The sequence below is a fragment of the Pogoniulus pusillus genome, chromosome 29 (genome assembly GCF_015220805.1).
Source record: "Pogoniulus pusillus isolate bPogPus1 chromosome 29, bPogPus1.pri, whole genome shotgun sequence".
Taxonomy (NCBI): domain Eukaryota; kingdom Metazoa; phylum Chordata; class Aves; order Piciformes; family Lybiidae; genus Pogoniulus; species Pogoniulus pusillus.
The window spans coordinates 11,837,134-11,852,869 of record NC_087292.1 but is presented as its reverse complement, the minus strand read 5'-3'; the positions used below and the strand labels follow the sequence as shown (position 1 = coordinate 11,852,869).

Below are 15,736 nucleotides of genomic sequence, written 5' to 3'. Positions count from 1 at the left end.
AAATCTTATAAAGTAATTAGATGTTCAATTTCCACCTATGGATAATGGCACACGTGAAGCTAAGGATGCAGTGAGGCCCCTAAGCACTGACTGCAGCATGCTCCAACAGCTGAAGTTGATCATTAACAGCAAAACAAAAAGGAGGAAATCATTTATACATGGTGCCAACACAACAACATGGCATTCAAACGATGCCAAACTGTGCTGTATCACAGTTACTCCATTCTAACTATTGGATCCCAGCGACCCCAGGCTTACAGAGACACCACATACACCTGTGCTATAGATGATAAATAGTAGAGCATGTTAACTAGAACTGTGGCTACTACAGATTCAACTGCATACACAAGCTGTACCTCCACAGAAGCAGGATTCCACCAGGTATTCGGAAATGCTGTACAATAACCATCAAGCTAAGCAATCAGTGTCCATCCTCTTTTCCTACCAATTAATTTTTAATAACTCTCTTGACTACTAGAAATAAGCCAGAAGAAATCTTCATTAAATAGCCTCTCTCACCAAAAGCAGAAAGTAACCATGTGGAAAAACGACAGTTCTTGGACACTGGGAGCACTGTCAAGTTCTGCAACACTGAGTACAGGTAAATCAGTTTCTCACAGGCTCACTGCCTAGCTGAAACAGCCCAGATCCCTTGGGTTAGAGGAAAGCCTACGTACTGATTTTCTACAAGACTCTGATAAATCAGGTAACATGCAACTGCAGTGCTTGCACAGATGGTAAAATTAAAAGAAATGTAACCATACTTTGATTGACTGTCTTCTGCATAGAAGTCATTAAGTTGATACCCAAATAAAATGTCTTCATCTATCCTCAAAGCAATAGGTTAAAAAAAGTAACAAACCTTTCCTTACAGAAATGACAGCCCTAAAATGTAAAAAAGGTGAATGATGATAATAAAAATACTAGTAGGCAACATTCCATCAGCCTCCACCTGCAGCACAGTTGGTTTAAAAAAATTCCATTTGTAGAAAAGGAAGCAAATTTGTCTCTTGAGATATTAAATACAACTCTGAAAGTATTACGTTCTGCAACCTTTATCCTTCATCTAATTTGCTTTAGGTAATTAGAAGGGAAAAAAAGCCCCAAAGCAATTGCATACAAAAAAGATGCAACCAGACACCAATGTAGCACCATTTCTGCTCGCACTCTGAACAAATCTGCGTTTCACTGACAACACAACCTGGTAACAAAAAAAATGAAGCAATAAATTTTTCAGATCCCATAACAAGGACTTCACTAAACCTGTGTCTGGTGAAACACTGAGATGTGAAAGAAAATGAAACACAGCTGTTAAGATAGCTCAGTGCTCTGCATGCAAAGCAAGACTTTAAGTCTAATGGAAAATAACTGGGTAGAAGCAGCCAGGAGTTGTTTAGGAAGTTAAACAAGCCAAACTCTCAGAAAAACCCAGTAAACATTGAGTTGTGCAAAGTCAGTGGCAGACCTTCAAGGCAGCTCTAACTGGAAGAAGTCTAACATTTCAGCAGAAAGTACTTGATGCTTAAGCACTAAGGATGTGCCTTTACTAAAAATTACAGCTTGAACTATTCCAGCACAGAGGGAGGGTCGCCTCTACAAAGCCCTACATATGCAGCTGCATCCTCGGTAGTGCTTTACTAGTGTGCATGCTGAGATAGATTTCCTGTGGGAAATACCATGTTTTGACTTGGCTGATCCATGAATGCGTGCAGGATCTGCGTGGCCCAGCACGAAGCTGCTGTTTGTAACAGTAATCTGACAACAATGCCGTGTGTAAAATAATTCCCAAATGTAGTTACTTATTGCTAACATAGATCACACCAAAACACTTGGCACCAAAGCCTTTCAGCAGACTGAATTCATTGCTTCTTGTCTGCTTGACATTTCTTCATCCTCTCTGTTCACCAAACTTGAAAGATTTTCTTTAGCTACATTTCCCCCAAATGAGAGGTTTTACAGATTAGCCAGCAAGTCAACCTCGGCTCTCCGCAAACTTGTATGTGGGCAGACTTCTCATGGCACTACTGTTCAAATACAGTAGCAAAGCAGAACAGAGTAGCCAAATGCAGGAATAAAGTGACACTAGAAGTGGTTTAAGTGTGTTAAAAAACTAACAGACAACAGAGTATTACTCAGGGGTAATTAGGATATGGTAGCGAAGTATTTGCTTGGCTGGACTACCTTTTTAAGAGCAAGGCCCATGGGCTGCCAACTCAGGCTGTAATTAAATCTCAATAGCCTATTGTTAGACTACTGTAGCCTAGGTTAGACAATTTTAGGGAGTTTATGTGGGGGAATTGATCCCAGGATAAGCACACCTTCGCTTTCTAATGTCTGCATTTGATCAGTGTAGGAAAGTTAGCTTGAGTATAAGACACACATCTACCTTGGAGATTAATTTCTCAGTGCAAGGCATTAGGACATGTGGATCCTACCCATAGACACTTAAAGACAAAATGCTCTATGTTTCCCAATGCCTCTGAAGGTGGATGAACTACTCCTACAAATATATGCAACACTTGCACAATATCTATATCACTAAGGTGAGCTGTAAGCAAAATTACAATCAGATTGGTGCACCTGGATGGTACCTGGGTTAAAAGCAACAAGTGGACTCAGCAGTGAAGACTCTTGCTGTGTGCCACTGAGAAGCCACTCTCTTAAAAAACAACCTTTATTTCATAATGTTCACAACCAATTAATGTGATTTTGATTACATCTAGATAAGGAAAGCTTCTATTAGGCAGGGTGCTTTCTAAATGACAACTCACACACTTCTTAATTAAAAAAAAAAGGACTATTTTTCTCCTGTGTTTAAAAAGATCATGAGAAAAAATGCCACTGGTGTCATCCTTAGGCCAAAGCTATGGGAAACTTAGGGTCTGTACATGCATCATCTGACAGGGGGTTGTCATGGGAACAAGCTGTCTAGAAGGAAGAATGCAGTAAATTGAATTTGGCGGTGAAAGTTTGGAATATTCCACAAGAGCTCAGTGGCTTTTTTCCTGCCAGTAAGATTAAAAATCAACTTGTCTTCACACAAACTCAGCATCCAGTGATAGACAAACTATCACTACTACTTAAAGAAAACATCACCTCATACACTCATGCCACAACAAACAGTTTAGAGGTATAATGCTCTTTCATAGGGTCATTTTTCAACAGAGTGAGTTTCAAGCTACAGCTGTGGCTTTCCACCCAGGAGCTACACACACAACCCTTTACACTTGAAGATCACAGCATTATCTCAGAATTTGCCATGCTCCATTTCCTATTCAAACACCAGTGTTGTATCAATCTTTCCTAAGAGTGCCATTTTGCAGTGTACTGCATTATAATAGCCCAGATCATTTTAGTAACAATACAAAAGCCTGAGAATTAGGTCAAAAGAACATGATGTCAACTCCATCTAAATTTTAGATAACTCTCATTGCAATAAAAATTGCTCATAATTGTACCAGCAAAGCCAAACTGGTAACTTTTTGATCAGCACAGTACTTGCTGAAAGTTTCTTGCTACTCACTAGTCACAGTAACCACATTACACAACTGAATCATTGTACCAAATTTCAATAGCTTGACCAAACTCCCATGCTTTCCCATGACAAATGACCTGTACTTTCAATGCAGGAAGAACACTGCTGTAGCACTGTTTGGTATGTGAAAGAACTTTGTACAAGTATCAGCAGAGCTTTGATGGCACAAGATTGGTTTGGAACACTGAAAGTTAACAGGCATACTCCTCTACAGATGTGTAGGTGCAAACAGGTCTTTATAATTAACTACACACATTAGGTGGGCCACAGTCCCAGGGTTGCTTTATTTCTGCATCAATTCATATCAGTGCTGAGAGGATAGGGTGGTCTGAAATCTTATCGCCACCAACTGCTTGTGCTACCTGTGCAGTGTTCATCTGCTTACACCGAGATCTGAGCCAGGGTGCTGTCTGGGTTGAAAAATTAATCCACTTAAAAGACAGGGAGTAGAGGGGGGGCAGTGGAGAAGAGAAAAAAGAAAATCAGAGCAGAACTGAAAACACTGGCATCACGGGAACCATGCCTTTGCATGCAGCATTCTGCCAAACGAAGGCAACAAGGTCTTCTGTTTACTAGGTTAAAGCTAACACATCTAGGCATATGTACTGCAGTTGTACTTCCAGTGTTGGAATACTTGTTTAAACTATTAAAGCACATGCCTTTTTTTTTGTGCATAAGCTCAAATTGTCATCTGTTTAAAACGAGGCATCTCCTAAAAAAAAAAAGAGTGAACTGTTGCTTTGCAGACCCAAAGCACTGCAGAAGCACTTGATACAATTGTAGTCATGTTAAATTAGCAATCACTCATCAACAAGACTAAGAATGAATTCACATCAGGCTATCCATGTTATTCCCAGTATGTTTTAGATGCACTTGCATCATCCTCCTTAAACAACTGTTACCACTCCAACTCAGCACCACAGAGACATATCCAAGGGCAAGGTAATTGGGAACAGGCAGAAATACAAGCAGAACCTCCAGTGAGACAATCCCTCATGTACTTCTTTTGTGGAAAGCTGTGGAATGCAAGAATAGGGAGGGAAGGATGTTTCACTATGATTTAATCCCATCGATGTGTCAGATGAAAGTCATTAATCATCTGACATATTAATCAGCCATTGAAAGGTAACCAAGGAATCTTTAATAAGGGAGATGGTGGAAAGTAGAGGAGAAAACTTCCTTCGTGGCTATTCCCAAGAGCCTAAATCCTGCAAATGCTGATGTGCCCTGACTAGTAGATGTCCACATGGAGCAATAATTCACCCAATGAAAAAGCCACACTGACTGAATGTGTGAATGAGGGTTGAACATGATACTTCAGGCTCCCTTCCCCAACAACACATACTATGATGGCTTGCACTCCTACAGCCTGATCAGCCTCTCAAACCTTACTTCAGCCTGTACAAACCTATTACACAGAGTCGTAAGCCAGAGGGTGTTAGCACCATGCACAAAGCAACCACCACCCAAGAACACAGTTGTCTCTCCATCTGAGTATTTCAGCCTTTCTATTTATAACTTTTCCAATCATATCCACACTGCTTCTCAGTTCCTTTACTAAGCTTCTGACAATACCAAGTGATTTCATTTTCCCACAATTTCTTCCATTTGATTTCTAGGGGTGTCTGTCACCATTAGTCAAAAAGGCAAGCAATGAGCAGGAAGGCTCAGTTACAGGAGCAGAACATGACTTACTGCACACTTCTTTTTAAAGCTTATATATAAAATTGATGACCTTTTAAGATAAGCATTAAAATGGAAAGAGCTGAAATGTCAAGCAAGACATCTTGAGCTATCAGCCAGGTGCCTGTGAATCAACAACACCCAAGAGCCAATCAAACCCTTGCAACATCTTACTTGTCTTTAGACAAATCCTTTAAGGGCTTATCTTCTGCTATTAACAGCCTTAAGAGTTGTTGGCAACTCCAAAACAGAAGCAGGTTTGGACCCTTATAGTTTCCCACTCTATGAAGCATGAGAATACTTATCTAATTAGCACAGAAGATTAGTGTTTAAAGAAGTTCTGTATGCCAAGTTTTAATCATCACCATCATCTGGCACTGGAGACATTCATAATTGAGCATCCACAACTTTTGAAATCAATGAAGTCAAAGAATGAGAAACAAGAAATGCCTGTGTTGCATAAACATCTGATTTCACAAGTAAGTCACTGAGAGGACTCAATAATCCAACATGTGGTAATGTTTTTTAAAGGAAAACAGGCCTCTCTTAATCCCCATGTAATAAACCTTTCTACCACAGCTCAGATTTTAAATGGAAGTAGCTAGTACCCTCTGTTCCCATGGAATCAGTTGCTCTACTCTCACAGGAACTATCCTCACCCAAAACAGTCCTTGAAGCAAAGTGATAGGATGGGAAGTGGTCATTTCCACTTCTGCTGTGTCAAACAGTAGAAGCCTTGATGAATAACCTATTATGAAACCAGAAGTGCCATCCAAATCACTTCCCATGCAATAGCTGATGCAGTGGAGTCATTAAAACAAAAAGTAATCAATAAAATTATCTAAGAGAGAAAAGAAAATAAAAAGAAGCTGCAGAAAGCCAACAAATCTACATGATCCACATGCCAAAGTTGGGGCAAGGCCGGCAATAAATTGATCCATTTGGATAGATTAATCAGTGTCCTTTGGCACAAATTATTTTTGCCAGAACATACCTCGTGTATTTTTGGGGGGGGGGGGGGGGGGGGGGGGGGGGGGAAGAAGGAAAAAAAACAAGTATGAGACTGAAGACTATTTTCAGGGCATTTATTAGTATGTTATTTTGTCACCTTTTACTCCTCAGAGGATCATTAACAGTCTGACTTCACAGTTGTAAGCACTGAGAAGCCACACAGAAGCTTGCCAAAAAGAATGGAAGAATATGCCCTTCAAATAATTTTGGTATCAGTGTAAATTTTTTTCTAACTGATTTCTTCACATTGCACAGAACACCCTTCAGCAACAAAACTACACAGGAATCACATTCTCTACATCCTAAACTTAAAGCAGTTTTCCACACACAAGTGCCTGAACAGAAGACTGACATCAGAGCTGACTGGCTTTAGAGGTTCATCTCTGCTTCTTCAGGGCTTTTGTGTCCATTTAGAACTGAATGCCGAACATATTGCATTACTTAGCTCATTCTACTCACAAATATCCTATGTACCAACTCTCTCTAGGTATGAACAGCTCAGAAAATAGTGGCATACTCTCTCTTGATCATGGAATAGTAACTTCATCTCCTTCAATAAGCAGGACACAGTAAGACTCACAAGATGACACCTGCTTATTCTCCATGGTTGGAAGCCTCATCCACAGGAGTTGCTGGATGGGAATTGAAAGGATAGCAGAACAAAGCCCTGGTCTCTAGGGAAAAGTGGGTGTGCAACAGCAGAGAGCAGAATGCAGCATGATGACAACTTGATGTGCAAGCTTCCCTGGAAAAAACAGTGCTAAGTCCCTGGATGAAGCATCATCATGTAAAGCACCATCCCAAATTAGGTTTTTTCTTTTACTTTCTGTCAAGTAGTTTTTCCTAGTCTAATTTCATCACTAAGCTCCACTTCAAATGCATATTAAAATAGTAGAGAAAGAGCAACTTAACTATTTCAACTTTATGTTCATATAAACTTGTGCAATACACAAATTTGATGTGTAACCTAACTAGTAACTGAACAAATATTTTAAGTGCAAAACTACACATAAATTGCAAATACCACAAGAATGAAGCAAAATTAGAGATTTTGGGATGCACAATGAGTAGCTGCTTTTCTAGGAAGTTCACAAATGTGGAAGGAATCTTGAATTTAACAAGATACATTTCTAAAAAACCACTTGAAAACTGGTCTATTTTAATGTGCTTTCATAACTAAAGGAAAAATAAACAAAAAGACAAATAAAACCAAATAAAAAACCCCAAACCAACCAACAAAAGCCCAACCTGAACCAAAACTGCATGAGAAATTTAATCAGAAGCAGTATGAAAACTTAGTAAGAAAAAAAAAATATCTGTCAGCTTATAATGTCTGGCATAGAGCAAGATACTAATGTGAACTTCCAGTCTCCAAATCTAAATTTCTCCAAGCATTATCTGCAGCCAGTAAGCATCAGGTAAAAACAGCCATATGAAATAAAGGAAAAAAAGAAATGATCTTATTGCTGTTAAGGCTTTTGCTTCTGGTCTGGTGAAGGGTAGAAAGGCCAGAAGGTATTGCAAACCAGAAGACATGCTACATACAAATATTTTACAAAAATGTGGACTATATTGTTAATTCATATATAACAAGCAACAGCAGTTGCAAATATAAACAGGAAATGGTGGCAGTCCAAACATGAAACTGCACATACATGGGCTGAACTCCTGCTTATCAGAACCATTTAGAGAACCACTAAAGATGAACTGGTTAGGTTAAAAGGAGCAGTCATGGGAAAAACAAAAGAAAAGTGCAATTGTGGTTTTATTTTCTTAAAGAATGACAGAGCAATTTGACATGCCTTCTACAAGCACAACAAACTTGAATAAGGTCTTCAAAATTGTTTGCAAATACTTAGGCTTTGGGTCCACACTGAGCCCCACACCTACATGATTTTATAGCCTGCATGGTAAATAACTGGATCATCAGCGAAACCTCTCTCCCTTCTGTATTTTTTCCACCCCTTGTGGAAGCCAACCAAGAAAACAGGATTAAATTTATAACGATAAAATCTTTAATCCATAGCACCATGGTATGAGGGACCTCATTTGCAGCTCAGAGAACTAGACACTAAAGTAGTTTAGTAAAGAGATTATTTTTTATACTAATGTGATACAAAATACTGCAGGCAGCAGCAGTACCCAATTTGTACAAATGTTTTTGAGGCCAGAAGTAGTAAGCAATTTTCAGAACAGTTCTAATGCCGAAGGGATAGACACAGTCAACTGCCCGGGTTGTCTTGCTAGTGTAAATACTCAATCACTTCAATTCACGTGCATTCTAATCCTGCACTGAATTAAACATGGAAATAGTGATTCGCTTTGCATACATTTTCAATGACAACAAGATTGTGACAGCTGTTCCTGACTGATGGCACAAATCCCTCTTTATCAAAGGTTGCCTAGCAGGCCAAGTTTTAAACTCAACAACATCCCAGATGTACCAGAAAATATCCTCTGTGTCTCTGCAGACATCTCAGTCTACAAAGAAGGTATGAAATTATTTATATATTGAATAAATATTGGGTTGAGAACCGGAGGAAGAGACCGGGCATGAGTCTGGCCCCTAGTTTAGAACAACTGGTACTTAAATATTCATGTGTTTAGGTAAAATAGGCTTCCTTTCTGTCTCTGGTCATTACAGGAACTTTTGCACCAGTGTCAGAGTCCCTAACTCAGAGAAAAAAGTCTAGCTGGGAGGGTTCCTGACTGAACCAGATTGTCACTTAAATCAGTGAAGATTTACTTAGAAGGGAAAAAAGACAACAGAAAAAAAAACAGAAGGGAAGCTTTGCAGAAGCATAATGATAATATTAAAGATCACATTCCCTACAAATACAAAGATGAAATTTAAGTCTGAAACAACAGCTGTTACCACAAACAAAGCTGTTGCAAACATCATTAATAACGTTTTCAAAACCAGGCAGCTACACTGACTGAAAAAGTAAAAAGGCTGTTATTGTATCAACTATGAAATGCATGCAGTAGTTATTAGTTGTTCCCAGCAGGGAACAAGCATAAGACCAATACGGTAACAAGATAGTAGAAAATGACTATGACTGCAAGATGTGGGCAGAATTAGCAAGGGTCATTTGATTCTTGCACTGTCTCCAGCTAAGCAGAACTCTGAGTTCAGAGGCACTCTAAAAGCAAGAAATAAGATAAACCCTTGGTCACCCAGTTTTCTGCAAGAACTGCATCATAACATATGTAGAAATTGCTCGTTTTATTCCAAACTCATTTGATGCAATCAATACCTTCCAGAGCTGGGTGAGTACACCAAATTAAGCTTCTTTTAAAATGGAGTATTTGCTCATAGATGTAAGCTGACCTGAGCTCATAAAGTTGGATCATTCACTATGGTGATGATGCCTTTTTTTCCAGTTGAGTTTCAAAACAATCCATTTGAAGGTCTGTATTTTAATTTTTACAGTCGTAATCCCTACTTAAGAGTGCAATTAAGCAAAATTCAGCCTTGTGTTCCAAGGTAGCTAAACTACCTTATAAGAAATAAAGCACTGTGTGACTACTGATAAGTTTTTAATTTATAAAACCTGTGAAGTGAGAAAAAACACAGTAATTTCATTTCCAATGAGAAGAAATTATCAGACACTCCTATGCAAATTTCCACTCCATGCTCTTCATTCATGGGTGATAAGACACTGCACATGGCACGCAGGGTAGCAGCTGGTAAATACAATTTACTGCTAAGCATCTGGGTGAACCTGCACCCACTATGATACATTATCTTTGTCTTTACTTGACATGACATCCATGATGCTAGGATGTTAAGACAGCCACCCCTTACACATGCATTTGCAATGCAATTTATTATCAGATATATTTTCTGAAGTGATAAATCACATCCCATCAGCCAAAGCAGACTGGCAGCTTGCCACCCCGATAAGCTTTCAAATAAACTCAACAAACTTCTTCACCTATCACTGCAATGGTTCCACAGCTTAAAATTAGCTGAAAATTGCTGCACAAACATGAGATTCCCAAGGAACATGAAATGATGATCTCTTACAATAAAGGCAAGCAATTGTTTACATTAAACACACAAAATCCCACAAAACTAAGGGTAGCAACTGCTCATGCTGATTTTATCCCTGCACTAGGACTTTCCTTGAAATAGTAATACTTTGATCCTGTTAATGCCTGTTACTTCAACTGCAATTCTTAAAATCTAGGCAGTACAAAAATATTCAAAAGCCCTTAACCTCTAAATCCCATTGGCCAAAGACTTCAAGCACATTGTGAGATTGTTGGAAATAGTCTTGGGAGACCTAAATACATTAATTAACAGAAAATGCAGCTACACCTTGACTGCTTCATGCAGCCCAAGTAATTGTTCTTTAGCTCTCTACCTATCCTATCCAAAGTTTCAAATTTCTGTTAGCTGCTACATGTGCAATTCCTCGCTCCCTTCCCAGTGGGGCTGTTAGTGTCATACCTCTGGTGTGAAGGATGCCAGCAGACTACAGAAGCTCAAGAAAAGCACTATCTTCAATGTATTCCATCGTTTGAACCATGAGATATGTCATGAGACACTCACAATGCACCATTACCTTGCTTTTATCTCTTTTCCTCCAAACACTGCTCTTTTGAAGTGAAATTGAGTCCATGCAAAGTGGTGAAGTAATTACAAAATGAGCAGCATATGTGAAATTAGAACAATTCAGCAAGATGCAGCAAGTCTATATAACCATAACACACATTTCACAGAATAAGCCAACGACTTCAAGTTGCACAAATAGGGAGGATAACATGAAGTGCAAATACTTAAATGTCAGCAGAAAATGACTAATTTTGTTTGATAGCTGGGCTACATACTCAGATTGTTTAGCTTTAGGAAGCCTGTTATTCAAATACTATGTCTTCTTTTTAGCTGTGTAACTTGACAATCAAATTAAAGCATGTGGAGAGGTGTGAAGGTTTACTCTTTCTTAACGATTATTTTACTAGCAATCAGGCTAGACAAAGGGAAATATGACTGGTACATTTTCCAGCAGAAAAAAAAATCTGATCACCAGTGGCAGAGCAGCCTTCAAAGAGTAAAAATAAACAAACAAACAAAATCATCCAGCACTGTCTGCCATTACGCAGGACAGCTCTAGTAATTTTGAAGAAAGCAGCATGTACCTTTTCAGCTTAAAAGATACTTATTAATTCTACTGAACAGGCAACTTCTCTCAATATTCAGTATTTTACATTCTTAAACACAGCCTCTTCCAGCAGCAGTGACTAAAAAATCCTCATTTATCCAGCAAAAATAGCAGAGTCAAATCCCTCTGACTACCTTTTGTGCAGGGGTGCTTCATCATTACAGACAGATCACAACAGGGACAGACGTGTAATTATATGGTTTAGTCACAGTGTCTGAGCAAGTCCTTAACCCTTTTTCTGAGGCTTCACAACTGTAGGTTAAATGAAGACCAATCTTATGTCTGAAATGAATCACTGAATTGAAAAATGTCAGCCTGGGATCTGATAAGAAGTGGGTATGTCCAATAAGGGGAACCTGGCACATCTACAGTGCAATGCATAGATCTGGTTAGTTTATATAGACCACAGAGCTCAAACTACATTACCTGGGAGTGGCATTACCACAGTAATGAAGGTCACACAAGCCACATGGACTGTTGAACACCAGATACTTCACTCCCAGTGCTGTAGATACACTGTTAGCCTGAGCACATCCACACTGGCTGAGGCCATACCTTTGGACTGCAGCTCTGATGTACTCAGGGGATTCACTTGAGCCAATGACAAGTGACATCCTGGAAACAACACTTCCAGGCTTCAGGCCAGGTCTGAATCAGTACTATTAGGACTGATGGATATCGCTATTCTCGTTTATTATTGTGTCCTTTGCAGAAAGTAAATGGTGACATGCTGCATACGTGCCGGTGCAGAATCACATACTCGAAAAGAGCATTTCCAATTGGCATCTGCTTACAGATTTTTGCAAGGAATTAATCCTGCACTTGGTAGTACTGCGACTTGCCACTTGGGGAGCACTGTAACAGAGTGCTGAGTCATAAGTCCAGCCTAACCTGTAGCAAACCTCTAAACACGTTGTTGAAATGCACCCCAGTCTATGCCACCTCCGGTTTTGTGCATGTCTCCTGCCTAGCACCACTCCACCTGACACTGCATATGCAAAGAATGCAACAGTGTTTCAAATACCTAAAACCCCTGGCAAGTTCTAAAGTAAGTTACAGACAAACAAAATTTTACTTGCTGATATTAAAGAAATTAGCTCTAGATAGGCACATTATGCTCAAAGGTCACATCAGCTTCACTGGGTCAGATCAGCCACCCTGTGAAGTGCCCAAGGCAGCGCCTGGAGCACAACTGTGGCACTGCCATTACAAGTTGGATTCAAAATCATCTAGCAAAAGGGGCCAAATGTAGACATTTAGATGCCTAATTATAAATCCAGCAACTCCTGAAGTCAGAGCCCTGAATGTTGTAACTGAACTAATTTGTGGCAGACTGTTGGATGTGATCTCCTAGATTAGAAAAAAAAAATGGAAATACTGTCATGTATACTAACAGTCTTTTTCACCATCCATTACCAATAAAGTCTGAGCAATAAACCTTTAGCTTGATGCTTTCTCACTTAAGTTGCAAGTCTACAACAATCAAGAAGTAGAGGAAGTCACTGGCAAGACAGTAAAGCTCCTATTTCACATGGCATCAGAGACCAGGGGAAGGAACCGGGCACATCAGTGTCCTGCCTCCCACTATTCACAGCTGCATTTTAGCGCAACACATGCTGATGCTATTTTGGAGCCTGTGGGTTACAGTGCAGAAGATGTGAGGCGGGAAAGAAAGACAATCCCTGCTGATGTTCACATGCTGTGAAGTGAAAAATAATTATAGCTTGAAAATTTCCTTTGATATTTTTGCTAACAAGTCGAAAAAGACTGTGTTTTGAAAGACAGCGTCAGACGAATATAGAAGATTCACTGAAAACGCTTCTTTAAAAAAGTCTTTGGTCCTTCACAGGTGAAAGCACTGGCTAAGATGGTTGCAACCCCACAGTGACTGGGACATACAGAAGAAGTCTCCACTTCTGTACCTTATTCCTCACATCATACCTCCCTTTAGATGTTATGTTTAAGAGCTATACAGAGTACCTTAACAGCAGCAGAGGTATTTTCTGCTTTTTCTACTTGTCTGCATTTTAAGACCTCTATTCATTTCCAGTGTTCGTGAAACTTGGTTTACACTCCTACCTCACTGACATTGCTGGCTCTACGCTAAACATCAGAGCTTTCAGCACATACCAGCAAAGAAGTACAACCATACCAGTCAGCAGTACTACTGACCTCTACCAGCTTCTATTTACTCGTATAGCGCAAAGCAAAGCTCTGGAAATAAATACAACTATTTACAAGGGTAAGAAAATAACCTCAACCATATCACCAGGCAATATGCCATCACAAAACCAGCAGGACAAGAAAGGCTTGCAGCAGAATTTAGTTCATGAATACTTCAGACGGGCCTTTCCTGAATGAAGGACAGTGGTCAGCATTACCGCTTTGAAAGGACTGTAAGACAGAATTTACTGCCAAAGCACAGGAATACTATCCACAGCATTAAGTCTGTTTGAACATTAATATTTAAGCACACTTTTAAGCTAGAACATTTAATACCTGCAGTTAGTCAAATAACATTTTACATTTTAAGGAGTATATATAATGGGCTAAAGACCTGGCAAGCAAAATCTACATGGTTGGTTGATTTAACTTCAAGGGCTACTAACTATGTAGCCCAGAACCTCAACTGAAAGATGGGCAGCCTGACAAGTTATCTTATTTCATTAAAAAAAAAACCCAAACATTTTTGCTGGATTTATACTTACCTGTGCTGAAGTGAAAATAACCCCAAATGTTGAATCACAATTAGGTCTCATTAGCAAGTCAGTACCAATTAAGACCCCATTTTTTACACAACTGAGCTTTTCACTTGTTCGTTGAAAGCAATACTGTTCAGAACAAGAGCTGATTTTCTTCTAAGCATATTGAACATAAAGAACGTTAAAACAACAGTTTCCTTCTTAAGCATGTTTGATACTGCTGCCATAACAACACATAAATACTTCAGCTTACAACAAAGATATATTCATCACACCTAGTGCTTATTATTGTTCTTTTCGATAAACTCTCTGTTATTGCTCCTAATATATTTACTATTAAAAATAGGTGAAGATTTCCTAATGTTATTTTTACCAGAAGCCAGTAAACTACTATTAAAAGGCACAAACAAACCACAATTTGCCAGATATTCAGCTATAAAGCACCTCTGACTCTGGCAGCATAAATAAACTTGCCGAACGCTTTTTTGTAATCCCAGAATATTGTATTACAGTAGTGCTGTCAGGCTCGGAGATGGCAATTTTAACGCTAATGAAAATTTGCGCCGAGTCAAGATTTTTATCTAAAGAAATGACGGATTTTTGCACAAGTAGAGTATTTACGATTAATTTATCTAAAGGGCTTGCCGAATTATAATAACAGGAACATGAAAGAGCCACGGAACAGTGCCCAGCACCTGGCCAGCGGCCCTGTGTTTTCCGTCCAAGCCCGGCTGAGCCGCACGCACACGTTTCGGGTGCCCCACGCCCCAATTGCGTGACAGCTCGGGGAGGCAGCGCCTCAGGCCGGGGGTCCCGGAGTTCAAAGAACACGGCCTTTCCCTGCCACTGCCATCTCCGCGGAGGCCCTGGGCTGCTCCCGCCGCCTCACCCGGGCGGCCCCGCGGGGCTCGGGAGCTACCCACCGCCGCCCGCAAAACCTCCCGGCCCGCCCTCCGCCGCGGCGGGGGAAGGTCAGCCCGGGGGAGAAGGGGCTTTGCAAGGGCGCGCTGCTCCGCTATCGGCTAGGAAGGCGGCGGCCGAGACCCCCCTCTGCAGGCTCTTCCCTCAGGGCCGCCCTCGGCCCTGCAGCAGCCGCCCGCGGCGCGGGTGGGGGTGGGCGGCGCAGCCTCGGCGGGGGCAGGCCCAGCGAGGACACCCGCGCCCCACTACGGCCCCTGCAAACTAGAGAAGGAGACACCTCTCCGCCCCACAGCAGACAGGAGAAGCCCGGCAGGGAGGGGGCGGCGGCGCTGAAGGACATTTTAGCGGCTGGTGCCCAGCCCCGGTCCCCGGAAAATGGCTGCCGCTGGAGCGGGGCCTGAGAACGGCCGTGCCGCCAGCGCAGCGCGGAGAGGCAGCGGGGGACGGCGGCAGCCACCTCGTACCTTTGAATTTGAGCTCGTGCTGCGGTTCCAGGCTGAGGACCTGCTCCGCTTTCGCCATGTTCCTCCTCCTCGGCGGTGGCGGCACCAGGCGGAGAAAGGAAGGGACGGGGAGGGAGGGGAAGGAAGGGGGGAGGGAGGGGAGAAGGATAGGCAGGCGGGCGGGCGGGGGGGTTGGCGCGCCCGGCTAGTTTATTCACCCCCGCCAAGCGGCCTCGAAAAGGCGAAGGGAGCGGCGCTGCGGGTGGCGAAGCG

At 41.2% G+C, this 15,736-nt stretch overlaps 1 protein-coding gene across 2 annotated transcripts in view; it reads right to left on the bottom strand.

Moving 5' to 3' along the window:
- The window catches only part of VAPB (VAMP associated protein B and C), a 37,643-nt gene extending 22,078 nt beyond the window's left edge, over positions 1-15,565 (bottom strand). For both annotated transcript variants that reach the window (XR_010307638.1, XM_064167585.1), the window contains exon 1: positions 15,485-15,565. Coding sequence is in view for 1 of the 2 variants with exons in the window: in XM_064167585.1 (XP_064023655.1) it covers positions 15,485-15,542 (58 nt within the window). In the remaining variant the exon portion in view is untranslated. The remainder of the gene's footprint in view (positions 1-15,484) is intronic.
- Between the last annotated feature and the right edge of the window lie 171 nt (positions 15,566-15,736).